The sequence below is a fragment of the Acinonyx jubatus genome, chromosome E2, assembly GCF_027475565.1.
Source record: "Acinonyx jubatus isolate Ajub_Pintada_27869175 chromosome E2, VMU_Ajub_asm_v1.0, whole genome shotgun sequence".
NCBI lineage: Eukaryota > Metazoa > Chordata > Mammalia > Carnivora > Felidae > Acinonyx > Acinonyx jubatus.
In genome coordinates this window covers 20,762,499-20,790,264 of record NC_069396.1, presented here as the reverse complement: position 1 = coordinate 20,790,264, position 27,766 = coordinate 20,762,499, and the positions used below count along the sequence as shown (strand labels likewise).

At 45.0% G+C, this 27,766-nt stretch overlaps 2 protein-coding genes across 4 annotated transcripts in view; one reads left to right on the top strand and one right to left on the bottom strand.

Annotated features, from left to right (window-relative positions):
* The window catches only part of CDH11 (cadherin 11), a 153,058-nt gene extending 127,283 nt beyond the window's left edge, over positions 1 to 25,775 (bottom strand). For 2 of the 3 annotated variants that reach the window (XM_027075900.2, XM_053211134.1), the window contains exon 1: positions 25,323 to 25,775. The gene's annotated coding sequence lies outside the window, so the exon portion shown is untranslated. Of the gene's footprint in view, positions 1 to 9,829; positions 9,912 to 25,322 lie in introns of all 3 variants that reach the window. The other variant, XM_027075901.2, reaches the window with a different exon arrangement.
* Positions 25,690 to 27,766, top strand: part of LOC113604318 (uncharacterized) — a 160,330-nt gene continuing 158,253 nt past the window's right edge. The window contains exon 1 of the mRNA XM_053211135.1: positions 25,690 to 27,301. Within this exon, the coding sequence (XP_053067110.1) occupies positions 26,724 to 27,301 (578 nt within the window). The 5' untranslated portion in view covers positions 25,690 to 26,723. The remainder of the gene's footprint in view (positions 27,302 to 27,766) is intronic.

Sequence of the window (27,766 nt, the reverse complement as noted above, 5' to 3'; positions counted from 1 at the left end):
GCACCCTTGCTCAAGTTACAAAGATCCTTCTCTATTTATTTTCCTTTATTCTTCCCTGGCACATGGCACGTGCGCGCGCACACACACACACACACACATTCAGAACAGGAAACGTCTTCCTCAATCCATTCTGTCCTCTACTGCTACTGCTGAGATACATTTGCAAAGGACAGAGCTGTTGTTTCCGATGTCATTTTAACTGTTTACTTTGCTATAATAAAGAGCAGAGTCAAAGAATGTCACCTCCTCAGAGAAGTATTCCTGGGAGAATGACCCATTTTACCTCACTTTAGCGAGAAAGACCCATTTCACCTCTTCTTCTATTACATGACTGTTTATTTCCTCGCTACAACTACCCCAATCTGAGGTTGTCCCATCATGGATGCTCCCTGCCCCTTCCAACAGAACTCTCCCAGATGTCAGGGTCTGTCCTGTTCACTCCTAAATCTCTATTCCACAGCATGATGAATGGGGTACTGGAGCCCCACAGAACTGCAAAGGTTCTTAGAGGTCACCAAGTTTAGCTCTATTATTAAAAAAAAATGTAAACAGATGCCCCAATAGGAATAGTTATTTGTCTAAGGTTTATGTAAAAATGATAGTATCTGGATGAGAATTTAGAATTTTCAACTCTAAGGCCAGAGTTCCTTCCACAGCTGCCCAAAGATGGCCATCTCTCAGCCCAGAGTAGACAAGGAGGCCCTCATTCCCACTGAGCCTACAAAGAAAATAATGCTTGGAACCAAACTGAAAAGTACTCTCTTCCTTGTCTTTGGCACTATCCAAACCCTATCTGCGTATAATAGTGTCTTTATACAGCCAATGGCACATCAACCTTAGTAAACATGGGGCCGCAATTACTATCTTCCTCCCACACAAAGGAGCTGAGGACATGGCCATAGCCATGTGAGCAAGCCCAGAGCAGGTGCCAGGACTCCACTGGCCAAGTACAAAGGTGCATCTCCTGAGTTTTCCTGTAACAGTTCAAATCACAGACTCCTTTGTCTCATCATGCACAGACCATGAACCTTGATTTTTCAGTGGACAGTGGTTTCTCCACACCTTGAGGGAATTTTACTTAGAGGGAAAGACAGAAAGAAAAAGAATCCTGTGTTAATGTCAGTTATGTAGCAATGTGATGCATTTTTAACAGATCCATACAACTTCCAGTAATGACAACAGTAAACTGTTTCTCTTTTTTCAAGAGTTCTTGGGAGGCCAAAGGCCAAAGCCCATCTCAGATGCTGTACCTGTCCACTCTTTCTGAAACCCAAAGGCTCTTAGAAACCCACTCCCAGGAAGGTGAACACTGAGGGCACAAAGGGAAATGCCTTGTCTGAAGTTACTACAGAAGCAATTAACAGGTGCCCAGAACTCAAGGCTCTCGGTAGCTCTGAGCCCAGTACTCTGAGAGTGGTACAGTTCTGGAACACTCAGCAGCTCTGGTTCACCTGTCTACATTACTCTTTGTAGTCCATATCACCTGGCTTCTTCTGGTAGAAGGCCATGAAGCAGTGTGTCAAAGGAACATGGAGAGGAGGGCAAGGGACAGGCTGGGCTAAGACCTGACCCTACAAAATCCATGGAAGTGTCACTATCAAAGAACCACTGAACTGGACTCATATACTTGGGCCCCTACTTGAATTGGGCAACCCTAGAGATGCACCTGTATGTGTATATATGTAAATACGCAGGCACCAAATGTATATAGTATATATATATATATACATATACATACACATACACACACATATATAGTGTATATGGAGTTTTCTGTTTATGCTTGGGTAATTGTTAAACGCTCTGGTCTCTTTACAAGCCACTTTGGGAGAAATTCTACTGGCATGGGTGTCGAGAAATGCTTTGTTTCACCTGAACACTAATGTATTATTGTTTTGTGCTAATTTTATAACTCTTGGTGTTTCTCCAGTTGCCCTGTTACAAGGGAACAATGTTCTATGTTATAACTTATGGTATGCTCTTCAGTGAAGTCCTTTGTTCTATCTTTCAACCTTACTCTTACTTTCCCTTCATCCTGATTTCTTTAAAACTCCCCTTTGTTGAAATCTTAGTGCATTGCTGGTATTTATGAAGGCCACTTCAACACCTCTTGAGAATAGGAAATGCCATAAATAAGTGGACAAGTAAATAGGCCATCCTGTTTGAGCTGTTCACATGGCCAACCGCTGGGAATCCAGTCACCTTTCTCCTGGCAGCCTGCCCAGAACTTTAGTTAAACCCTAACAAACAGTAATTCCTTATCAAGTAAGAGTTGGTCCTAATATCCATCCAAGGAGCATACATTCAAAGAACAGTCTTCTAGCTAATTAATTTTGCCTTCAGTTATTCAACATTCAAGAGACCTTTTTTATGTTTCTAGATGTGTGTATTACAGCATGTATCCAAACATACTGAAATAACCAATTTAATGATACCCTCCTCCTCCAGACTATTAGGACTTTGAAGGTAAGGACTACGATAGTTTTATTTCTGTGTGTCTAGTACCTATCACTGTGGCTATTACCTGGTAGATCTTTTGTTGTATAAACGGATGCTTGCTAAAGTAACTAGAGTGCACATGCATGTATGTTGGAACACATATATACATATATTTATGCATGCATGTACCTATGTTACCATCCACTACATAAGTGTCTCTCAAGCAATCTTAACAGACTCTGCGAGACAGTGTGTTATATCTGTGTGTATTATTATTAAATAATATACACATTCACACAGCTCTTGCGGACAGAGCCCAGCTATGACTCCACGTCTGCATTACCGCTGGCTCTTTCCAGCCTGCCATATTTTCTCAGTGCAACATCATACTGAGTCTCAAGACAGAATCACAAGTAATTGGTTGCATACAAAGATGCCTCCAAACACGGAGACCAGAGGAAGTATAGGCAGTTCAGTAGGGCCAACCACACCCTGATGCTGTTAAGAGAAATAGTGTAGTTTATAGTATTCACACTCATTACATTTTCTGATAACCTACTACCCCATCTAAAATAATGTCTGGCTGAGAAAAAACTGTGCTCACTGTGTGTGATGGTTGGCTTTATGTGTAAAGTGGGCTAGGCAACAGTCTCTAGTTACACCAACACTTATGGAGGTATTACTGTGAAGGTGTTTTGTATTTTGTCATTAAGGTCTCTAACCAGTTTACTTTTGGTAAAGAAGATTATTCTCGATAATCTGGGTGGGCCTGACTCGATCAGTTGAAAGCCCTTCAGAGCAGAGCTGAAGCTACTCCGATGATGAAGAGAGAAGTCTACCTGTGGACTGCGGCTTCAGCTCACATCCTTGGGCTCCAGTCTGGCCTTGCTGCTCACCTTCCCTGTGGATTTCAGACTTGGCTTTGCCAACCCTTGCAGTCGCTTCAGCCAATCCCTTTCAATAAATTTCCTAATATGGGTGTATCCGACTGACTCCATTACCCTCAGTGTACCCTGACTGATACACTATGTATATACATCAGTATTTACTGATGGGAAACTTCAGGCAACTTCATACTCAAGGGAACGAAAGAGGCCCTACAATCTCCTGATAGCAGCCAGGAAGGCTTTCTATCTCCCCTGAATGACAGTCTTCTTACTTATGTGCAAAGGTCAGATTTCAACTGGTTCAATAACAAGAATGCTCGGCTTTCCAGTTTGCACATTTTTTTACAAGTTCTTGGAAAAAGTAATTCACAGGAGTTTATTATGAGGCCATTGTTGCAGAAGATCATAAGGATGATATTTCTGTAAAGCCTTTTTTGGTTGTTGTTGTTAATGCCTTTATCTGATTGCTTCACACAAAATAAGTGTTTCACTTGTGGAGAAAAATATGTGTAAGTTTTCAAATTATGATTTTTGTGCTAGAGAAGTGATAATAGGCAAAATAATTAATTAGTGTAAACGGTAAGGGTTTGGACTCCACGGGGACCCAAGTTCCTAAATGGATGACTCTAGATGGATTAGCTTCTATGAGCCTCAGTTTCCCCAACTGTGAAATAAAGATATAATCTGTCACACACGTTTCTAAGAACAGTGCCTGCTGTGGCCCTTCAAAAATGAATCTTTCAGATTGATCTTCGTTCTTCAGCCTAGGGCTTCTGAACAGCAGCATTACTGGGCCAGATAAGTATTTGTTGGGGGGAGAGGGTGCTGTTCCGTGCAATGTAGAACATTTAGCATCATCCCTGGCCTCTACCCACTAGATACCAGTAGCATACCCCTACCCAGTGGTGACAACCAAAGATGTCTCAGATCTTGCCAAATGTCCCCTGGTGGAAAAATCATCCCAGGTTCATAACCACTACTTTAGGGATGCAGTTATTACTATTATTTTTTGCTTTGGCTTTTAAATTTTTTCCAAAAAAAAAAAAAGTATAACGTTCATATGGAAGAGCATAGCTCGATGAATTTTTACTAAGGGAACATGCCCATGTTATCAGCCTTATAACAAAGAACAGAATACTGCGAACTCCTGTTCCCTCCATAGGAAACCCCTGACATTCTCTTCTTTTATAACTACCAAGGACTTTCAGTCAGAGAAATTGAGGCATAAACTTTATTTTTTTTCTTTTTTTTATGTTCATTTATTTACTTTGAGAAAGAGAGAGAGAGTGAGTGCAAGCAGGGGAGGGAGAGAGATAGAATCTCAAGCAGGCTCCGTGCTCAGCATGGATCTCCATGCAGGGCTTCATCCCATAAACCCTGAGATCATGACCTGAGTGGAAATCAAGAGTCGGACACTCAACCAACTGAGCCACCCAGGTGCCCCTGAGGCATAGATTTTAAATCATGAGAGGTGATTCAGAATAGGAGTCTGTAAACTGGTTTTCTATGAGATTTGCCAAGGTAACAAAGCTCTGCTGGAATGATGATCTACCCAGAAATCATCACAAGGTAGCAGGTGAGCCACCCAAACCCAGAGGTGGATTGTCTGGAAAATGGGGATTTATATAAGAATGGCAAGTCTTAACAGTTTTTTCCTTCCGACCTGAAAATTCAGCTTGTCTGACTCAATGGAGAAAAGAAATGATCAAAAGAGATCAAATGTAGAAGGAAGGGCCATGCGACTGAGCAGAACAACAGCTGGAAGACCCAACCTGGCCACAGTGGTGTCTTCAGATAATCTGAGAAATGGGATGTGTCCCCAGGTGTTAGGACATCCTTTTCCCTGTTATGCCTAAGTTCCCTGGGCCGTAGGGAATGGCAGGCCAACACATTAAAGTTGACATGTCTTCAGATGCTTCTGTAAAACAACCTTGGCAGACCAGTTACATGAGATACTCAAGTTCTACTCAGATAGTAAGAAAATATCAAGCCAGCAGGCCAGAATGGCACTCCTTCTCTGGATATATAATAGTCGTGCTATTGGGCATTTACCAAATTGTCCTCATTCATCTGTAAGCTGCTGGACAATTGGAGCTTGGTCTTTTCATTTTCATATCCCCAATAGCATCTCCTATCGGGCCAGGAATATGGTAGATGCTTAGCTAATGTATATTAGCTGAGAAAATAAATTATGTACTAGAAAGTGCATTTCACTGGGAGTTAAAAGTGCTGATGCCCTATTCTTGACTGTACTATCATTATGGCATGAGACTTCAGGGATAATCAGTAAATTTCTCTAAATATCAGCACCTAAATCTGTTTAAAAATATAAAATGTAATATAAAATGTAAGTGAACAAAATGGCCTTGAAGGTCACTTTCAGAACTTTGATTCTAAAGGATATATTGAGCAGAGAACCTGACCTTACAGAAATGGTTGATAACCATCTGTTTTCTCATTAATTCATTTATACTTTAAATAACTTACTCTTTCATTCATCCATCCATGGGCACCGTGAATTGTGAGACGATATGCTGGCCTGGGCTGCATGAAATCCACAGCCACTGAGAAACAGCACATAGACAGCTGTACCTTTATAACTTCTATATTGGAAGGTGACATGAATCCCTTCTACCAAAGCATAAACAGCACAAATGCAGACATTAACTGCGGATAACACGCTAAAGGTCTAGGGAAGCCAAATACCATTTCAGCTATCCATTCATCAAACCATCCATCCAATAACTGTTCTGAGTATCTACGTGTTCAAGAGGTTTTGTTTTCTATCCCAATCCCACTGTCAACCACAAGGATGAACACATGGCCCAAGCGGGGTCCTTAAGAGTATTCATAGGACCTGAAAAATAGCCTCAGAAATGGGCATGTGGCTCAAGTCAGGCATTCTCAGTTCTTTGGAATTTCCTGCTTGTGCACACTTAAAGTATAAATATATGTTTTGAGACTTCTAGTGGTCACTGTGTCATTGTTTGTGTTACATAGGTAACCCTCCCAGGGCAAGAGGGTCTGAGACTAACACTCAAAGAAAAGCAGAGACAAGTAGATGAAGAGGTCACCACGTGATGGAGACAGAGAAGAACACATTTCCCAACATTGTTAAGCTCTGGATCCAGTCCAGCCAGAAGCTAGAGAGAGCTTCCATGGACGTTCCAATGATATAGTCCCAAACTTCTCCTTTTCTCTTCAACTATACTTCGCAGATTTTTGTAACCTATAGCCACTACAACCTGCTAGATGCCCAAAATTGAAGGAGCCATAAGTGTCAGAGCTGAAGAAGGTCAGGGGTCTCTGATCAAAGGAAGGAAGCAAGGATAAAAGAGAAGAAGGATGAATCATAAATGTCAGGAGAGACATGTCTGAGACAGACAAGTACCTTAAAGAAAAATTAAGAGATTGAATTGAGGGAAGTTAATGTGAGAAGGCAACCAAGTATCTCCCACCAGGATGGTATTTATTGGACTGCCCAAGATGGGTAGACAAATTGCTATGTTTAATGCCCCCTAAGAGAACATTTCCACCTCCTTCCACTTATAGCTAGCACATTCTTATCAAGGGATTTAACTTAAGTATCTCTTCCTGAGACAGATGTTTAGCCACTTTTTTTTTTCTTGTCACAGGTGAAAATCCCATCACTTTGTCCCTCCAAGCAATCCATCAGATAGGTGTGGGCATATTCTTCCAGGCATCATCTCAAAACTTCTATCCATTAACCAAAGGAATTATGTTCTAATAATGGTATCTCTTCCAGTCATCTACTTATACAAACTTGTTCTACACATTCACTGACTTCTCAGAACCCCAAGAGATGCATACTACCCTCCTCATATATCCTTGCTTAAATGACCTTCTCTGGAATAAAGGCAATGAATGCCCATGAGGAGACATGGGCATGAACAAGCAGAGGCCATGAAAAAGAGGCCCAGATCCTGCTCTTGGCAGATCCCTGAACTCACCTGTGCTGCTGGTCAGGTTTCTTTTCCTGTGTGGGACTCCCCTTCAATTTTAGGGGATGCAGCTCTCGGACCATTGTTGGGATTTCCTGTCATCACTCTGAGAGGTGTCAGCCATGATGCTAATACCTTGGCCTCCTTTTCTCCCCTCCTCCATCTCTCGCTTCCTTCCTTCCTTGTCATTTGTATTCCTTTTTTTAAAAATTTTTTCATTCTTCCTTCCTTATTCCCTTCGTAGTCATCACTTAGTAGGCTGCCAATAATGGTAAATATCCTCATAATCATCCTCCTCATTCATACCCAGTAGCACTCAGCAGGGACGGGCAAAGACAGCAACTATCATTCACCTCCTAATACATCACGTTGCCATGTTTTGCTAATTACACTTATCACTACTGAAAAATATGTTGTTCATTCGCTTAAATTTTACTGTCTGACTCCATAAGAGTAGAAACTGTCTAACATGTCCACTTTCTATCTCTAGCCTAATTAATTTATTGGTGTCTCATGAATATTTGCTAAATGGATGGATGGATAGCAGATTTATTGTCATCTATTTTGCCTCAGGGACACCTGTACTCACAGGTGTCCCACATCTTAAGGTCAGGTTGCAAGGTCTGAAGCTTGTGTCAATGTTAGCTCATCATATCTTTGAAAGCCATTATTATCCCTGGTTCTAAGTAAGAATGACCCTATCTTGATCATTCTCTTTCTATGGATTCCTCTGTTACGAGACCCAGCTTTGGGTTGAAGATTCAGCAAATCTGCAATAAAGCTAAAAGTGAAAGAAGGTGGCTCTTGCAGCTGTGATTTAAAAGGTGGTGAGCCTTTAAAAGGTGCAGCCACGAGCCCACCTGTATGTACCTGCCCTAGTTTCTGCCCGCCCAGGACTTGCACATGCACAGTCACACAAGTATGTACCCACATGGCCCGAGCACCACACCCCATCTCCCTAGTGGTCATATTTCATGCATCCCGATGAAACTCTCTAACCTTCACGTGAATCTGATTTCCTGGATAAATTTGGCATTGGAAGCAGGTTGGTTCATTGAGTCATTATATCTTCTTGGTTAGCTTTGGACCTTGCCTTCTGCAACCTGCTAGAGACTCATTTAGGATGTAAATATATATTTTAAATGATTGTGTATCAAATGTTTATACACACAACCAAAAATTACACAATTTAGGAGAAAGTGTTCTAAATTCACCTTTGCCAGGTATTAACAGAATTACTATGTTAATATTGTTATTATTTCAACATGGTTGTCGTCATCATCATCATCATCATCATCACTATTGGGTGCTTACAGTATTGTAGAGAGAGCCCTGGAAAGGGAGACAAAAGATGGGAAATCTAAATTCAAGTTCTGCATCTTACTAGCTGTATAATAATAAGCATGTGTATAATCTGAGCTGTAAGTTACCTTGTCTGAAAAATAGGGGTGAAAGTACGGGGTTATCTTGAGACTGAAATTAGGTAACACAACAACAACGTGCCTAAGAGTACTTCCCTCGCCAACAGTTGTTTAAAAATTATTTGTTGCATAAATTGTCCTTTGAAATACTAAGGCTTCCACCATCTATACAGTATCTACTAGGTGCATGCAGCTTCTGAGCACTAGACACGTGCCTAGTCCGCACTGAGATGTGTTACACGTGTATAATATACACCAGATTTCCAAGACTTAGTATGAAAAAAGAAGGAGAAATAGCACATTAATAATTTTATATTGATTGCATGTCATAATATTTTGGATATATTAGCTGCATCATTAAAATTGTCACTTTTTGTGGCGCCTCGGTGGCTCAATCAGTTAAGTGACTTCAGCTCAGGTCATGATCTCATGGTGCATGGGTTTGAGCCCCGTGTCAGGCTCTGTGCTGACAGTTTAGAGCCTGGAGCCTGCTTCAGATTCTGTGTCTCCCTCTCTCTCTCTGTCCCTCCCCTGCCCGTTCTCTCTCTCCATGTCTCTCAAAAATAAATAAACCTTAAAAAAATAAAAAATAAAAATAAAATTGTCACTTTTTTACCTTTTTAAAAATTGGACTACTAGAAAATTTTAAATCGCATTATTTGGCTCACCTTTGTGGCTTGTGTTACATATCTCAAGGACAACACTGGCTTGGAGAGCTATGCTCCCAGAATTTCAATTATAAACATAGAAAAGCTCAAAAACAAAGGATTTGGTGGAGAAAATTGAGTTCTTAACATACTTCACAGTTATGCAAATATCCATCCAGGGAAAGAGACCACTATTTATGTCAATTTCTTTAAAAGGAAAGCATGAACCCTTCATAAGCAATGGAAAACTAGTCCGCATCAAATCCAAGAGAAGGTTTGGCGTGGAAGAGAGAAATGATAGCTTAGTAAACTTGAGTAGAAGGAACAGAAAGGAGCAAATGGGTTTGGAGCCACTGAACTTGGACACAGAGTCCACGTTGTCACTACTAGCTGCTATATAACCAGAGTAAGGTGAGCAAGCTCACAGCACCCACTTCCTCTCCACAGAGCAGAAATAACAATACACATCTCACCACAGGGTTGTCGCTGACATTTATGAAGTGTTCACTTGGCTCTGTATATGTTCTTGTCATGCCAAAAGTACAGATGAGGAAACTGAAGAAAAAAAAAAAAAAAGAATAACTTGTGTATTCCTGGCCACACCACTAAAAACTGGTGGCAGCAGAATCTGAAGGCAGTGAAGTCTGAACCCCTTCAGCCCTTGAGCTTTTAATCACTCAGATCAGGTTTCAACGCTGTCATGAGACCTGAGCAGTGAATTTAAAGCACATGCCAAAGCCATCAAGGAAGCATCCATGTTTCTTGCTGTTTAAATCCGCAAGAGAACATAGATAGGATATAGTATGCAAGTCATTCTATGTCCCATCAGCTCAAAAGAAATCCCCGAACAGATGACCAGCAACCTAAATGAACTTTGGAAACTCTGATATATTAGTGTCCTGGAGGCTGTAAGAATTGTTGAATGTTCTGAGGAAATATATTCTAAAATTCACGTATGAAATATGAAGCCAAAGGGATTTTGACCTCAGAGGTAACCAATAGGCTTAAAATCAGTTCCTACATGCTCAGTATAAGGAATCACTTACACATATTTTCCCAGTTCTTCCTCACACTATGTTGGATTTCCAGATCTACCTAGGTGGACTTAGCATCCAGTCACTATATCTTTTATTTAAGGTAAAGCATATATTTCATAGATATTGAACTATTTATATAAAGCATTTTTGGTTTTGTGTGTTCGTTTGGTTTCGTTTTTGTAAGGATCCCAGCAGGTCAGTGGGAATGAGGCAGAGGCAGAGCCAGAGCCAAGTTATACTTAATGACTGGGGGATATTCCTAGCTGGCAATGGTCCCTAGGAGTTTCCTAAGGGGTGTCCCTGGGTCCAGCATGCCCGACGACCTCTATCTACACATCCTCACAACACAAGGTCACCTCACATAGTAACAGTCACATCTCAGTAACTACCCACCCTGGCTCTTCTGCAATAGACTTGATTATTTCTGACAAACTCATTTCTTGTCCAATTTGGTATGAAAATTAAAGTTGCATTAGCACAATGTATGTCATGTGAGTGGCAACCTCAATGCTCTACTATAGCAAACCCAACGGAGCCTTGAAAAGAGGTTCAACAATACAGGTAAAGTTACTGTTTCCAAAATAGCTGTTTTGCATCCAAATCAGTCTTGCCTGGGAAGGCACGCTTGGTGGCCTGTGGCCAAGCTGATAGGATCAATGTAACTTTCTCCGAAGGAAACCATCTTCAGAGAAAATGTTAATCAAATCGTTTCCCATGCAAATGTAAAAATAGGGGGAACAATACTAGAGATAATATCAATATTTTCAACATTAAGCGAAGACAGGCAATCCTTGAAGAGTGATGCTATTTCCATGAATTTAATCAATTCACATTCTTAGCCACAAAGCTTTTCTTACTTGCTTTTGTTTTTACAACCATTAATTTAAATGAGTCCGGAGATAGGATTTGTAGATTCTTTGCCAGAACCTGAGAACTAAGTCCTGAGTTCCCAAGGGCCTATCATCAATTTGGTTTTCATTGTCCAAATAAATATCTGAACCCCAGGAGCTGGATTAAGAAGAGAATAATAATACATGTATTCTCCGGATCAAGCAGGGTAGCCAGAGATGTTCTTTTTTGTTTTTGTTTTTGTTTTGTTTTGTTCGGTTTTCGGACTTTTAAAGCAGAGCTCAGCTGTTCTTCCAGATCCCTCCTGTGGGGAGGCAATTTTCCGTTCTTTTTTTTTTATTATTAAAAAATTTTAAATGTTATTTACTTTTGAGAGAGAGAGAGATCAGGTGAGGGGCAGAGAGAGAGGGAGACACAGAATCCGAAGCAGGCTCCAGGCTTCGAGCTGTCAGCACAGAGCCCGGCGGGGCTTGAACCCACGAACCACGAGATCATGACCTGAACCCAAGTCGGACGCTTAACTCACTGAGCCACCCAGGCACCCCAGCAATTTTCCATTCTAACCCTCTTCTACAAAAGAGAGAACTTGAATCTAGACAAGGGAAGCAAGTTCCCATCTCTTGTCTCACAGTGAGTTGGTTAACAAAGAAGGAATGGGTAAAGATGAATCAAAGAGGTATAGAAATGAAAATGTTTCAAGAATATTAGAGCAGACATAGAAATACCAAGCACAGAGACCATGTGGCCTTTGACTCTCTGGGCAAGACTTAGTCATGTTGGTGTTTGCAATTTCATTTGTTCTTAAGTCCTGGTTTAGAGTGATAAATTTGATGTCTCTTAAAATCCAGTATAGATGATTCTTTCAACTCTCAGAAATCTGGGTCCTTATTAATATGCCTCAGTGAAGACACAATGTGACTCTCTTCTCTCAGCTTTTGTATACATTGTACCAGGTCATGGCACCACACAGCAGAAAGTGGAGAGTGTCCACTGATGGATAATGACTAGGCTTATATGCTTTCTCTCAACACCCTCTATAAACACCACTGTAAACTCTGGCTGCAAAATAATTGTTCCAAAGTGACACTATTGGGGCATCTTCATCTATGCCAGGGCTGGAGAGGAGCCAAAATTTCAAAAAAACAAAACAAAACAAAACAAAACAAAAAAACCATGGAACTTGGAAACACAATTTCTTTTCTCTGTAACACATCTTTTTAAGTATTTAAGTCATATGAGCACATTACAGAAAGCATAATATTCTGTGTCATCTTCAAAGCATCCTGGGTTGGGAGAAAGCCAAGAACCCATCAATCTTAGAAGCATTAGAAGTGTCCTAGGAAAAGCTTTCTGGATCTTTCAGGTTCTGAGTTCAAATCCTTTGCCACAATCTGTGTGATCTTGCGGCTCCTGTTTATGAGGTTGGAAAGATGCAGTGACATAACCCCTGGAAGACCAAGTCCAAGGCACTCAAGATGCACTTCGCCAAATATCCATCCCAATTTCTCATCGATGGTCAGCAGCAAGTCTCATGAACCTACCCCTGGAAGCCTCTTACCTCTGTGTCCCTACAACAGAGCAGTGGAGAACATGGGATCCGTGTTCAAATCCCTGTTTGTCCACTTATTAACTGTTGAAACCTGGGGAAAGTTGTTTGACTACTCTGAGTCTTAGTTTCTGTGTTTTATAAATGGGGATCATTATAGCTTCTGCATCACTGAGGTTGTAGTGAGGATGGGTGGAGATAATTTATGGGAAGTGCTGAGCACAGTGTGTGCATATAGTAAATGCTCAGTACACATCAGCTATTGTGATAATGCTGCCACCCTAGGCCCTGCTTCATCATCTCTGCTGTAATCCCCTACCTGCTGGCTTCCCTGTTTAGAGTTTCTGTTCTTTCTAGCAGTAATTCTCAATGCTGTTCCAGAAATCATTTAATAAAGCATTGAACGCATCACTCCCTTATTCCCAACCCTTCAAAGTCTCCCTAGGGCCTAGGGAATGAAGCCCAAAGCTCTGAATTTGGCATTCAATGTACTCCACACAGAGTCCCAAACTTCTTACCCTGCAGGCATACTCTGTCCACTATCACCTGCTGGCTACTCTGTCTGGGCAAATCCAGCCTGTGCTACACATCCTGGTGTTTCTGTTTGCATGGCTTTCTCTAGAATGCTGAGATGTGACAGCTGGATAGCACCGAGCCAAAGGATTTGTGGGAGATTTGAGGGCCACATCATTTTAGAGCTGGAAAGGACCCAAAAGGCCACTTTACAGATGAGTAAACTGAGGTTAATTGGCTTGCCCAAAGCCACACAGCTATTTATCAGCAATGTCAGGGTGGCACTAGGCTGGTCTGCCTACAGGGAGGGAATCACCAGGCAGCCTATTAGGGAAAAATTGTAAGCAATTGGCAGCAAACTTGCTGACAGGTGATCTTTCTCCACTTCAGAGAAATGGGATATTAAGCAGCCAATAAGAAAGGAACACAGGCACGCCTCTCTAAGCGCAAACCGGGTGCCTCTCTGGCTGGTAATGCAGGGCACGATGGCAATGGGGTTGATGGGGAGAGGGCCGCTGAAATAATTCCCTAGGACCCATCCCTTACTTCAAAGACACATCCTCTCAGGCTGCATTAGTCTCCTGACTAATGCTCCCAAATGCACTGCCGAGATTTGCTGAAGTTGAAGATTCTTTGTGATGTTTGCAGTAGGAGTGGTGATGAATAAAACACAAGAATCACCAAGGCATTATTCCGAAGGCAAGCGTGCCCAGCTCTAACTGCTACATTGCAATTTATACTCTAAGATAATAATACTAATAGTGACACTTCATTTATATAGTGCTTCTTAGGTTCTCAAGAATAATATAAAAATGAAAACGATATCTTCTACCACAGCTGTGTCTATACATGAAGCAGATAGTGGAGCAAGCCAGTTCAAGAGCAACCTCCTCACAACTTTTGGGATATTTTAGGGCAAAGTGTTGTGAATTGGAATGGTTTGCATAAACAACCTGCTTTTTCAGCTTGGGTTTGGATTTTAAATACAGTTCTGCTGCTACCGTAAATGATTTTATAAAACCTTTAAATATGTTGTTAAGTAGACAAAACCTTTAAATATACATGTTTTAATAAACAGATAATATGATGTTGGTACCTACTGACGTAGCTGCCCACCCAGCTTCACCTGGTTGGTTAGTCATCTGTGGTTTGTGGTCTGGATTTGTGTGCATGGTGAGCAGTCAGGGAGTATTACATAGAAATTGGCATGCATGGCTCCAGGAGTCCTGAGCAGCTTGGTGATAACTGAGTCGGGTGTGGGCAAGGAGCTTCACCAGCCATGAAATCAAAGCCATTCTATGTTCAACTACCTGGTCCATTAGACACGCTACAGAATGTTAGAAGCTCAGAAATTCTGAGCTTGCCCTGAAGGCTTCACTCTCTGGAAGGGCGACGATGATTTCTTTCAAAGGTGGGTCAGGAAAGTTGTCCTGGGATGGTATGAGGCCAGCTTCAGAGGCAGCAGTTACCTGTGTGTCTTTGCTGCCCCATCTCACCCAGCTGTAAGCAGGCACAACATCATCTAATCATCCTATCCTTGGGCTAACACAGAGGTCATGCTGTCAGGGACCTGGGGCAGTCAGATCCGCAGACCAGACACAGTCATGGATCAGGTGGGTGTGGGCACCACAGCTATCCTTGCTGCACATGGGTAGTTACAGTTTACTCTACCATCCCAGTGGCCCCAGACATCAGATAATGGTACAACCACTGCCACAAAAGCCAGAGTGAGTTCTTCATGGCCAGTGGTCTTACGTGTGTGTGTGTGTGTGTGTGTGTGTGTGTCTGCATGTATGTAAGCTACTGAATCTAAATTTAAAACACACTGGGAGGTTGGAGCTGAGTCTGTGTTCTAGCTTCCAAGAGGGCTAAGGAAGCAACTCTTTGGCCCTTCAGGCCTCTGGAGTACAAGTAGTGTTCTTTCTATAGAGAATCTTCTTGTGAGCTATTCTCCAAACATAGGACGGGGGTTCCAATACTTTGCAGCCAAACAAACAAACAAGCAAACAAGATGACAAATGTGTGCTACAAGGAATGACTAACATGTAGAATATTGTATTCCAGGCTGAAGAACCACTGAAAAGGAACTGTCTTGTTTAATAAGATTCTGCCCCTGCTCCTATTCTGGGTATTTTTATTGCTGTTATTGTTTTGTTTACTTTAGTTTGGTTTGCTTTTTGTTTTTTGTTTTTACCAAGAAAGCTTGGTGACAGAGTAAAGCCAACTCATAGCATGAAGCTATGAAGGATGACAGATATTCTGGATAACAGACTAAAGATTTAAACTTAAACACGTTTTGGGAGACTGGATCCATGGACTGAACCTAACAATATGAAATATAACCAAGATAATAGTAACAGCTACCCCATTCTATACACTGTTTTAAGCGTATTTATATATTAATATTGTTTAATATCAGAGCCACCCTGTAAGGGAGATATTACTAACACAGCACATGGATGGGTAAACTGAGAAATGGTAAATTGAGTTGCAGTCAGACAGCCTGATTCCAGAGCCTGTGCTAACAACTGAAGGTGCCTGTCATGTCTTTCGTGCACAGGGACAGGTGGGGAAATGTGACTTAACAGCAGCACGTAAGGAAAAACAAATAAACAAATAAACTGTGGAGCATAAGTCCTCTGGGTGATGTGACTGGCAATAAAAGCTAATGTAATGTAGCCTCAGGCTGCAATAAAAGAAGTGTGTGGAAAGGAGTGGATAGTCCAGAGTTTAGCCGTCTAGATTTTCGTCTTCAGTCCTCCGAGGAGGGCTGGAGCAAAAAATGAATGAGGTTCACTCCGGAGATGTTAAAGCTGGGGAGAAGGCTTCCTGGAAAACAATAAATACCGAGTAACTGGAATGTGGAGAAAGAAGTACATCCATTCTGCATGGCATCAACAGCTTGTATTAAAGAATATAACCTCTGGGGAGACAGTTTGGCTCCATCGAAGGAAGGATTTCTAATAATGAAAGTTCTCAATGCCTCTATGGTTTGCACCGGGGGTAATGTATTCCGTATCACTAATGATACAGCAGCCATCATCAGGACATGGTAGCCACAACTGCCTTCCTTCCCCGGACCATCCTGGATTACTACACTGGTTGTGACTTGCCCATCCTGTGCCCACATTTGTTTATCCTTCCTTTGCAACACTTACTGTTCGTGATCTTGAGTTTTTATAGACAGACATAGTATGTTCTGCACCACTGAGATTGCTGCTTTTTTAAGGAAGGCCTTATGATTGACTATTTCTGTGTGCCCAGCCCAGAGCCTTTCATTAAAGTAGGTGACAAACAGATGGGTTTGAACTTGATTTCAAACTGAACCCTGCCAGTGAGTCCTGTGAATGCTTACAAGGGGTGGCAAGGTGAGATGCCACTCTACTTTGTTAACTATGAAAACATGGAATAAAGATATTAATGATAATGACTATAAAGTGGGAAAGACCTGAAGGTCAAGGTCAGATAGTACAGTTTGCAAAATATTACCATAAGACATTGGATTGGCTGACCATGACTTCTAAATAAAGATTCATGGAAAGGCCCATACTTATGTACCACAACTTAACTACCTAATGACATAACAGGTTGTATCTTTGTGTGTGTAGACAGATAGATATCTAGATAGATAATGGAGCTAATGATATGTTTAAATAAAAATCAGACCACCAATATACCTACTCTAAAAAACAAACAAACAAACTTGTTTGTAGATAGCGGTAAGAGACTGAGTTAAGAACCAAGATTGCCAAATTCTTGCTTCACCTGCCCTAAATGACCATGTGATCTTAGGCAAGTCATGTTTCCTCCCTGGGTCCCTGGACCCTCATCTCTAACTGAAGGTTGACAATTCTGTTGATGACTTCACACATCAGATTCCTACTTGGTGAAGTGGAATGTCCACTCCTCACTCAGGAAGTACTAGGCCCTATCGCTACATAGCAGTTAGACTGTACGATGTAGAATCTGAGAGAAGGTGCCACATGTGAAAGCGAACAATGACATAATGGAGTGGAAGCAAATGGGAGAAATGAGAATGGAGAGGAGTCTGGAAACTATCTCATCAGATTAGCCGAAGCACGAAAGGGTGGACCATCCTGATAGTGCATAAGTTTGGCGTGGGACGCCTGCGTTTTTCAATTACTGGTTGTGGAACACCAGGAATGTCTTTTTTGTTTGTTTCTTTTTTCTGTATGATGTTAGCAATAATCTTACCAGTTCAAAAAGTCACTGTGGATAAGTCTCATATACAATGTTCTTCGCCCAGTGACTGAAACTAGCTAAAACCTCCATAAACGCTGGATTTTAACTATTATCTGATACTGATTTTCAAATATTTGCAGGGCTGTAAGGAAGAGGAAAAAGTGACGGGGAGCAGAGGCAAAGACTAACTAACTACTGGGATAAAGTTACAAAAGAGGTGTATTTTCAGTCCTCTTCTGATGCGGGATTTTAATGAACAGAGTTAATGGATCACAGCTAGTGTGATGGGTTCCCTGAGAGGTAGTTAGCAGGCTGTCATCAGGACATGTATGAAGATACAGGATTAACAGTGAAACAGAAAACATGCTGGGAGGATAGTTATACCAGAAAATCTCAGAAGTTTCTTTCAATGGATAAGGTTTGGGGTCTTGTAGGGGCACAGGTCTGAGCAGTCGGCTCAGCTCTCGGCCCAGCTGCTCTTCTCTAGAAAGCCAGGGAGGCCCCAGCTTGCAACATGCATCACGTATAGTAGAAAACCTCTGGGCATGTGGATTCAGGACAGACTGGGAAACCCAGCTTTCCTTCCTCCAGCCACAGGAGCTTAGACAAGGGTCCAGAGTCCTCCTGCGAGTCAGTTTCCCCCTTTGTACAGCGGAGATGCTCCACAGGATGAGGACGTAGAATAAATGAGGCACGGCACCTGGCACACGGTAGGGTATGAAACAGTTGGCTCTTCCTCCTTCCCTTTTCCAGGCAAACACGGGGAGGTATTTCCTTTCAGGAAATACTCAGGAGAGACTTCAGGCCTGGGGTAGAAACACACGACACAAGAAGGCTACAGATGGGACAAAGCAGGACAACCTGGAAGCTTCAGGAGCCTTGGAAAGCCCAGCCCAACTGTGCCACGGAGCCGGAAAACAGTCGGAAAACCATTAATGGCTCGTGGGGTGAGGGCTCCTGTTATTTTCAATGCTGTACCAAATCACTGTGCTTCTGCCTGGACCCAAAGAGGACCACAGGCAGGGCGAGAGCTTCTTCAGTGCAGTGTCTTCATGAGTTAAAATGGTCATTGCTCCACCCCCTTAAAATCCCAAACTACATTTACCTGAAAAACAAACAGGAATACGCTTGAAATGGAGACGATTTATCAAGGGGCTAATTATCATTTAAGCTAGTCTGGAATAGTAATGAGCCCCTTTTAAATGAAAGCAAACCTTGTGATGAATATCTCAACATCGCATGCTTAGCAAACTTTCCCAGTAAGATATTACTTCGGGGCAACTTACCACAGCAACCCATATGTAAAAACGAACAGAGAGAAAATGCAAAGGTAGGAAAAAGGCAGGCACTTTTCAGAAGCCATAATTATCTCTAAAATCTCAACTGCTTCTTGAATATTTTAAATGGAAGAGGGATGGATCACTTAAACTTATGAAATAATTCAAAAAAAGGCAGGCACTAATAAACAATTCATCCCTAATTGGGAGAGGCCTCAATCTAAAGCAAATGTTCAGTGCAGGATTTTGGCCTAATAATTATAAGGAAGAATTGCTACCTCCACCATTAGTCTATAAAACTCAATCCCAGGTCTGAGAGGACAGAAAGGGCTGAGTGTTTAGTGTGGGCTTATCAGGAATCAGACACTGCTCAGTTTTCATTTTATCATTACAACAATGCTAGGACATGAGTATTATTACGATTTCTGTTGTTACAGAGGAGGCATCTGTGTCTTAGAAGTTTTGTTGCTTATTCTTAGTCACATACCCTGGGAGCACTGGAGGTGCAGGTGCAAAGAATCAAAGTGCTGGGCAGGGCTGGAACTAGGGTGAGTCAGGGGAGGCATGGTCCTTGGGCACAAAATATAAGGGCTTGCCAAAAAAATGCAGTAATTGACACGAATACTATTGTAATGCAATATTTGAAAAATCGTACCGAACGGGAAAAGTCCATGATGTGCAAAAATATCAAAATGTTAAACAAAGACAAGGATCTTACTCTGCACTTACACCTGGCACCACCCTCCTCACCCTAATCCCCTGCTGACCCAATAGGCGGTCTAAGCCTCGGGGATGACGGAAGTAGTCTGAGCCTTGAGGATGTGATCATGGGGAACACTTTCCGGAGATCCATGGAGGGGGTGGCCGCACAGTACATATCTGATACGCCTAAGCCTGCCTTCTTCCATGCTGGTTCTTACTGAGAATAAACGCCACTGGTGGTGTGGATGCTACTCGAAATTCTCACTGTTTGCCCTCACGGACAGAGCCTAATGATGGCTGAAAAGAGATCTCTGCGCATCTTAAACTAACACAAGGAGGAGCCTCCACATTCTGGATGCTATGTTAGGTAATCTTCAGAATGTGGAAGACATCGTGTCCAGAGCCATTTTCTTCCAGAAATTTCTACAAATTCTTAATTGTGAAATCATGCGAGTACAGAGGACCACATCATGTGGATTTCTGGCAAAGAAAAGAATTCACGGAGGAAGTGAATGTAGGGTTTTCTTCACCTGCAACAACCCAAAAAATTCGAGAAGAATTCACAATATCCTTTGAGGATTGTTCTCAGGGCCAGAAAGCAATAGAATAAGAACCTAGCCACTGTTTACTATGGCCTGTAAAGCTGTTTAGGCCAGCTTTCCGGATTCAGCACCTCACATGGGTTAAAGGAGTAGAGAGAGACAAAGGCAGGGGGTTGGGGGGGGACGGGTGTCACCAGTACTTGGCCCATCAGGAGAAACAGCACCATTCATCTCTCTCATGCTTTTTTTTTTTTTTTCTCTTTTCCTTTTGCTCCTTTCCTCTCTTCTCTTTCATCCTTCTATCTCACTTAATATCCTGGTGTACGAGATTCTGTGCCGGAGCAGAAACTTTAACCGGACAGACTATGAGAACAATGATTCATCTCAATAAGAATCCTGGTACCCTGCAACAGTCTGATGACTAATTAAACCAAATAACAATGAAATTTTGCCTCCAGTTCTAACAAACATGCATTATTCACAAGCACTTACAATTTAAAAGTACTTTCTTTTTTTCGGGTTAAATAAACTGTCCGGTGGTGAGTGAGCATTGGTTTACAAAACACTTTGTCTTACTTTCCACTGAGTTACTTAATACTCCTTCCCATAATCCATTTGCATTGATTCCTTCTTCATCAACTGCCTGCACATTCCAACACACTCAGAGATACACAGAACTGCACTGCTGACTCACCAGGGAGGCAATTGTATTCAGTTAAAAAAATAAAATTAAGAATCCACTTAGGACAGTACTTATTTTTTTATTAGAGCTTTCCTCTTAATTATAATATAGCGTTAGTATCTTTTTTACATTATTCTTCTGAACTTTCATAATGACGCTATCAAACAGTAACAAATATAAATTTGGGCAACCTAAAATATGCAATTTAATCATAAGCAGTAATTTCCATATCACTGAGGAGGAAAAAAAAGTCAAGGACCAATCTTGAATTAAATTTTACTCTCTGCTAAATTTAGGTTTTTTTTACAGCAATATCAAGAATGGTTTAAAGGTAACAGTAAAACATTTACAGTTACATTAAAACTCCATGCCCCAAAGTGTTTACCAAAGATCATACTGCTATTCGTTTTTGCAAATTAGAAATGTCTTGCAGATGTTTTAAAAACCTCTTGAAAGAAAAGGCAATGATACCACAGTAATCTCACTAATATTTCTCTTCTTTATTCATTCGCTTCCCCTCGGAGTCTCAAATGATGCTCTTTCTAGCAGGGGGAAAAAAGAGCCAGAAAATCCTTCCAGATCACTGTCTTACTGAGAGCTGACCTTGTGTATCAGGCACCCCAGCCCCCAAGCACCTTCTGCTCAGATAATCTCAAGTTACAAGATTTTTCCAACTTTCTAGTAAACTCCAAGATGGGAAGAAGAGGCTGAAGGTAAGGATCCACCGACTAGAAAGATGTTAATCCTGACAAACTGCTCAGGCAGTAGCCTGAACCACTGCTAGATTGAATTCGGTCTCTCCTGAGAGGGCCAGACAGGGGTGGTGGTAACAAAACCGCTTTTCATGGTGCCCTCAAAAGCAGATGGGCCCCATGCAGAAAGTTGGAGAAGGGCGCCATTGCCCTCTAGTGGCCAGAAGTGCAATCTTCCGCGAAGGAGCCCATTTCCAGAGATGCACAAGGCTCTCAATGTCAGGGTAAAATTATAGCAGAAAGATGTCTAATTATCCTCCTCGAGTGTTTTCTTTAGTTCTTTCTGCCCATAGAAGAGGCTGTGGATGACTATCACAGTAATCCTGATGGAATCCTGATGGATTCTTAGTACTACTGGTGTGCCAGAATTTGCCTAACTTTCTCCAGCTTTTTTTTTTTTTCTTTTTTAACATACCTGTTGATGTCTGTCCCCTAGCCCATATACACCAAAGATCTTTACGTATTTTGGGGCAATAACAATGGATTAGAAAAGTTGAGAACTCACATGCTTGGCAGATATAGAATGTGGGCTCTTGAGGAACTAGTTAACTTTTTCTGAAACAATGACCAATTTCCTAAGGGGGAAAAAAAATCCCAACCACTATTCATAGGCTGATGAATTTACACGGTGTTCAGATTTTCTGGGAAAAAGACTCAGGAATTCATAGTCATTCTGCAAACTTTACAGTGTAATATAAAATGTTTGCTACCTAGTTTCAACCCCCATAGACCAGTGTCTTATTATTAAAGATTAGGTATGCCTAATCAAAGTGAAAAAAAATATTGAAAATAAACAAAATGGTTATGCTTCTTGAACATTTGCCTACACAGATGCATTGAAAATGAAGGAAAACTAAAATCAAATCTGCAGATCTCCTTTAGATGGTTCTGAAAATAGATCTGAATATCACAGATCAAAGTTTATGTGAACTGTCAACTTCGTAAGTCACAGACATTCACAGGCGAGGTTTCGAGACACATTGAGCTCATGGGAGTGTAGCTGTGGCATTGTAAATCAAGCTTTGAGGTCAAAGTCATGGCGTTTCCCATAAGAGGGTCCCCAAACCAGAATCTTTACAAGGCAGCCATGTAATTCTATTCAAAGTGGAAGAAAAACCATGAATTATGAAGACAAGTGCATTAAAGGAGCATGAAATTGATCTGTATTCCCCCAAATCATGGCATGGCTCTTCAACCTTGCCCCCATCTCCTCTCACAAATAAACAAACAAACACACACATTCACCACCACCCTTGCAAAGAGTCCTGGGTCATAAAAAAAAAAATAAAAAGGGAGAGCCGTGATTTTTTTTTTTTTTTAATTCTCAAATTAACAAAAGATTGCATCTTAATTGAAAAATAGAATTTAGGTTTCTGGTAGTTTTACTGTCTGGTGTTCTGATAGGAATGCTGAACATAATGGAAGTTCTGAAGTGTTATCAAGATGGTCCACTGCTTCAATTAGAACTATTTTAAAAGGCAATTTTTTCTAGTAAGCAGTAAGCCGAGTTTGAGTAAATCTACCTGTTTTGGCCTCAACAGATGATCCTATCTCAGACCTCTTCATTCTCTCTCCCCACCCCCATCCCAGAGGTGGGAGGAGAAGAGGGCTGATATCTTTTTTTCAAACAATGTAACAAAATGGGCAGCTTATGCAGAGTCTGAAATAACGACAAAAACGATAGGAATAATTGTTATTAACAATAAAGCCTGGCTGCAACACATTTTTAATTCATTAATTTGCCATGTTTCAAAAGGAAGATGTAAAGATAATTCTCACTCAAGCAAAGTTTCCTGGCCTCTCAGATGCCCTTCCCTGGTCTACACTTGGAAACTACTCACATTTCTTTGTACTAGGCAGGAATTCAGTTTTGCAAGGAGGTTCGAATTCCAGGGCCCACTGGCCAACTCTAAAACTTGGAATCAGAGCTCAGGATTAAGGAACTTTAGTGACGAGGAGCTTCAGGGTCCCTCTGGTATTGGCCACAACTCTGTCCCTTTGTTTTGCAACTTTTATTCCTTTGTTCTGCTGGAAGAAGACCAGGCTCCCTGCAGCTAGGGTTGGGCAGGGACTACTTCTGTGTTCTGGTGTCTGCATCTCACATATGCAGAAAAAATAATTCCAGGATTAATGAAATGAAGGTCAGCCCCTTCTCTTCTCCTCTCCCGGGGTATTTGGATCTAGCGCTCAGAGCCCAGCCTGGCAAAGGTGCTGATGCGATGCTGGCTGATCCCCGCTCCTGAGAACACTTCTACATCCCCATCCCCAGGAAAGCCAGACACCCCGCAAAACCATCGATGTCTGCTGCAAGCCCAAGTGATAAAGAAATTGATCCATCCTCTTGCCAGATTAATTATCGTGTCCTCCCTGTGATTAAACCGAAAACTTACTCCCTGCCTCATATTAACCTGATAGGAATGATCGGAAGATTAAAACAAGGAAAGATTTCAGAACCACTAGAACAAGATTTCTTTAGGGGGAAACAAGAGGGAAGACTTCAGGCAGAGCTATATGCCCCTACAGCAGGGTTTCAGGAACAACCCTCCACCCCCATCCCTCAGGGACAACCCGTCGTCATGCAGGGATGGTATTATTAAATAATTAAAAGATGCAATTTCTTAATAGCAGTGCGATGGCCCGTGAAATTCCTGCTGCATTATCAGCAAAAGCAACAGGGCTTTTTCTAGCATCTAGAAAACCTTTCGCCCTGGAGAGGGAGGCGTGTGGGGCACCCCCTCCCCCCCCCCCACACCCTCCCGCCCCGGCGAAAGCAGGGCCTTGGCAAGAAAGGGATGAAGAAGTGCGACCGGGGGGCCTCCCGGACCCCACTTTCTCCGGGGACTCTTTTCTTCACAGCGCGAGGCGGGCGCTCCTTACAGCTCTGCCTGGCTTGAGGTGGGGGTGGGGAGGAGGGTCCTCTCCTCACCGCCCTTCCCATTCTGCCGGCTCGCGTTCCGGGGCAAAGCTAAAGGAGGAGGGCCGTGCGTGCGGGGAGCTAGGGAGGCTTGGCGCGCTCGGGGAGGAGACGCAGGCTTCGGGCAAGGCTTGGTTCGCAAAGTTAACGTTGACCCTGGCAGGCTTCGCGAGCCTCGGGCAGAGCTGAGCCCGAGTCTGAGGCGCTCGCCGACCTCTCCTTGGGCTGGCGGGAGCTAACGGGCGGCCCCCGGAGCTCGCGAGCAGAGACTCGGGCTGGAGGGCTGGAGCGCGCACCGCAATCGGCCGCCCCTCAGCCGCAGTCAGCGGACCCAGAGCCCGGCAATTAAAGTGCGGGGCCACCGCCGACGCGAGCCCGGTTCCTTCCGTTGTCCGGGGCTTTCCCCGGCGGTCGCGCAAGGAGGGCTGAGCCCCGGGAGCGCTCGGCGGGGACAGGGAGGAAGGGAAAGGAACCCTGCAGAGCGCGGTCACGTCGCAGCTTTCGGCAAGAGGTGCAGCGCGGGCGGGCGGGCCGGCACCGCGCCGGGGGCGACTTTCCCCAGAGACCCGACCGCGGGCAGTTGGCGCGTCCGGAGCGCGGCTCTGCAGCGTCTGCCCCAGCCCGGCGCAAAGCCCCTCTCCCGCGGCCTCGGCGAAGACCCCAGAGGAGGCCGGAGCGGGGGAGAGAGGTTGGAGCGCACATCTGGCGCCTCTGCCCCCCGCGCCGCCCGCGCCCACAGCTGGTTCCCTTCTCCCTTTTTGATTTTTATACAAATCTTCTCTTACCTCCGCCCTCCCCCCGTTCCTGCGTTGCATTAGTGAAATCTTCCCGAGTCAGACCTCTTTCCGCACACCTCCAGACGCTCATCCAGAGACCCCCCCCCCCTCCCGCTCCCCCACTCCAAGAAGCCCCATCCAGGCGAGAGGAAGGGACTGGCGGCGAGCCTCACCTGGGGCCCTGGAGGGTGGGCGCGAGCTCGGGGCCGTCGGTCCCTGGCGCAAGGCGAGCGCAGCGGTGTCAACCCCGGCCCCAGTCCGAGTCCCATTCACAAGTCGGCGGCGGCTGCGAGCGGCCCCCGCGGCATCTGCTCGCGACGCTCCCCTCGGCTGGCGGCGGCCGCGGAATGAGCCGCCGAGCGCGCTAGTGGCAGGAATGAGAAACCGGGGGGAGGTGGCGGGCGGGGTGGGGGGGGGCCGGAGGAGGAGGGAGGCCGCTGCTGGGAGGGAAGGAAAGGGCGGGGGCGGAGAGGAGCCGAGGCCGCGAGACGCGGAAAGCTGGGCCTGGCGGAGGCTGCGGGGGCCGACCCCGTCCGCGCCCCTCCCCCCAGGGGCCCCACAGATGCTGACCCCCGGATTCGTGGCCGCCCCGGGTCGCTGCACTCCGGCTCCCTTGGGGCTCAGACAGAGTCTGGAGCGACTGAAGTTGGGCTCCGGGGACGCACAGCCAATCAGGGAGGGCGACGGAGGGAAGCCGGGGAGGGGTTGGGAGCCCCCTTTTCCTCCTTCGCCCAAATCCGCTCCAGCTGGCCAGGCTGGGCCCTTGCCCGGGAGGCCTGGATGGTGCGTTGGAGGAAAGCATCGCCCAAGCGGGGGAGGCAATCGGGAATTGTCTTTCCTCACTCTACCACCCCCTCCTAAAATCGCTCCACGTCGGCGGCTTCTGCCCTGCGCCTCCCCCATATCTCTCAAACTCTGCTTGGGGCGCGGGTAGGGAAACCAGGGGAGGGAGACTTCGGACTTGGGAAGAGCCACGTCTCTCGGTTCTCTCCCAGTACCCCCGCCCCCGCCGCGCTTCGTTTGCAGAGGGGGGCGCGGGGAACGCTGAGCTAGAGTCGGCCTCGCGCCCGCCACCGCCCCCCTAGAGGGTGCCTGGGCCCCCGCCACAGGCAGGTACCAGCGGCCCCCGCAGTCAGCGTCACTTGTTGCCTCAGGCCCCATCGCCGCACACCCACGAAGGCTCTGCGGGGAGTGCGGCTCCGCGGGAGAGGGCCTAAGGTGCAGGGCCCGCGTCCTCCCGCGGGCCCTCCCTCTGTTCTCCCTTTTATTCCTTGGGGGGGGGGACCCCAGCCGCTTCCTGCCGTCGCGGAGTCGCGGGAAGAGAAGGCAGCCAGGGTCGGGGTCTAGGGATCACGCCAGGGACTGGGCGGGGCGCTCATGGTACCCCGAACGTGGTTGGCACCCCCACACTCCGAGGGCCCCGGGGTCGAGGGAAACAACTGTGACCTGGTGGACACCCCTGGCTGGAACAAGTTTCCAAGGTGGGGAGTGGCGGAAAAAGAAGACGCAGAGAGACGGCGAAGCAGCAAAGGGATAACGGGGGAAAAGAATCTCCAGGAGGGACGGGGATTAGGATGGGCAAGAAGGGGAGCGGTGATGGGCCCGCGGAAGAGATGGGTAAGGACCGAGGAGTCAACGGAAAACGAGGGCGAGTAAAGGAAGAGAAAGCCTCGGACGGGGCGCGAAAGCAGAAGGAACCGGCCCTCAGGCTCCTGGTCCCCCACGGTCCCCTCCTCGACCCAGCTCCCGGGCGGCGAGCGCGCGAGGCTCCACGATTTTACGCGGCGCCCTGCAGCGTGCGCGGGGGCGGCGGGCGGGGCGGGCTCTCCGGGCACGCCGCCCCTCCCCCTTGGCGCGCCCGCCGACGTCTCGGCCTCCGGGATCCCCCCCACCCACGCCTCGGCTCGCAGCGCGCGCCCCGGGCCCTCCGTGTGGCCGTGGCCTTCAATCTGCCCGTTCCTCGGCTGGGGGAGGGGGCGCCAGGTTTGCGCTGCCGGGTTCCTTCGCTTCTCCGCTCCCTACCCCCCACGTCCCAAAGGCCGCGAGGCGACAGTTCTCCCGGCACTGGATACGGCCCACCCCCGCCTCACTCCCGCCAGGTGCGAGCGACTGGCGAGGCCACCGAGGCTCAGAGCTTCTCCGCAGCGCGCGGGTGAGTCGCACGCTGTACCTGCCTCTGCTGCCTCCTCCTCAGGCTGGGCCCTGACCTGAGCCCCTCCACACTCTTGCTTCCTCTCAGCCCCTTTGGTCCTATCTTTTCATCTGCCACTCCCGGGTGCTGTAAGCCCTAGAACTTCAGCACGTCCTAGGCCTCCGCCGAAAGTCCCCTCACTACGGTGGGGCGCAGCGACGGCAACAGGGTGCTCGCACCGCGCCACTTCCGCGCGTGATTGACATTACCCAGGAGAGAAGATAGCTGGATTTCGCGCTTGTTCAGCTTCTAACTATTGTCAGGGTTTTCTCATCCTTCCCACGTGGGCATAAAGGGACCGTGAACTCGATGCCAATCTAATTACACGTACACAAAGTTGTTCAGGATCTGTGATGGTGAGGGCATCTTTCCATCCATGAGAAAAAGTTCAATGAATTCCATTTTTTTTCATCTTATTTATTTTTT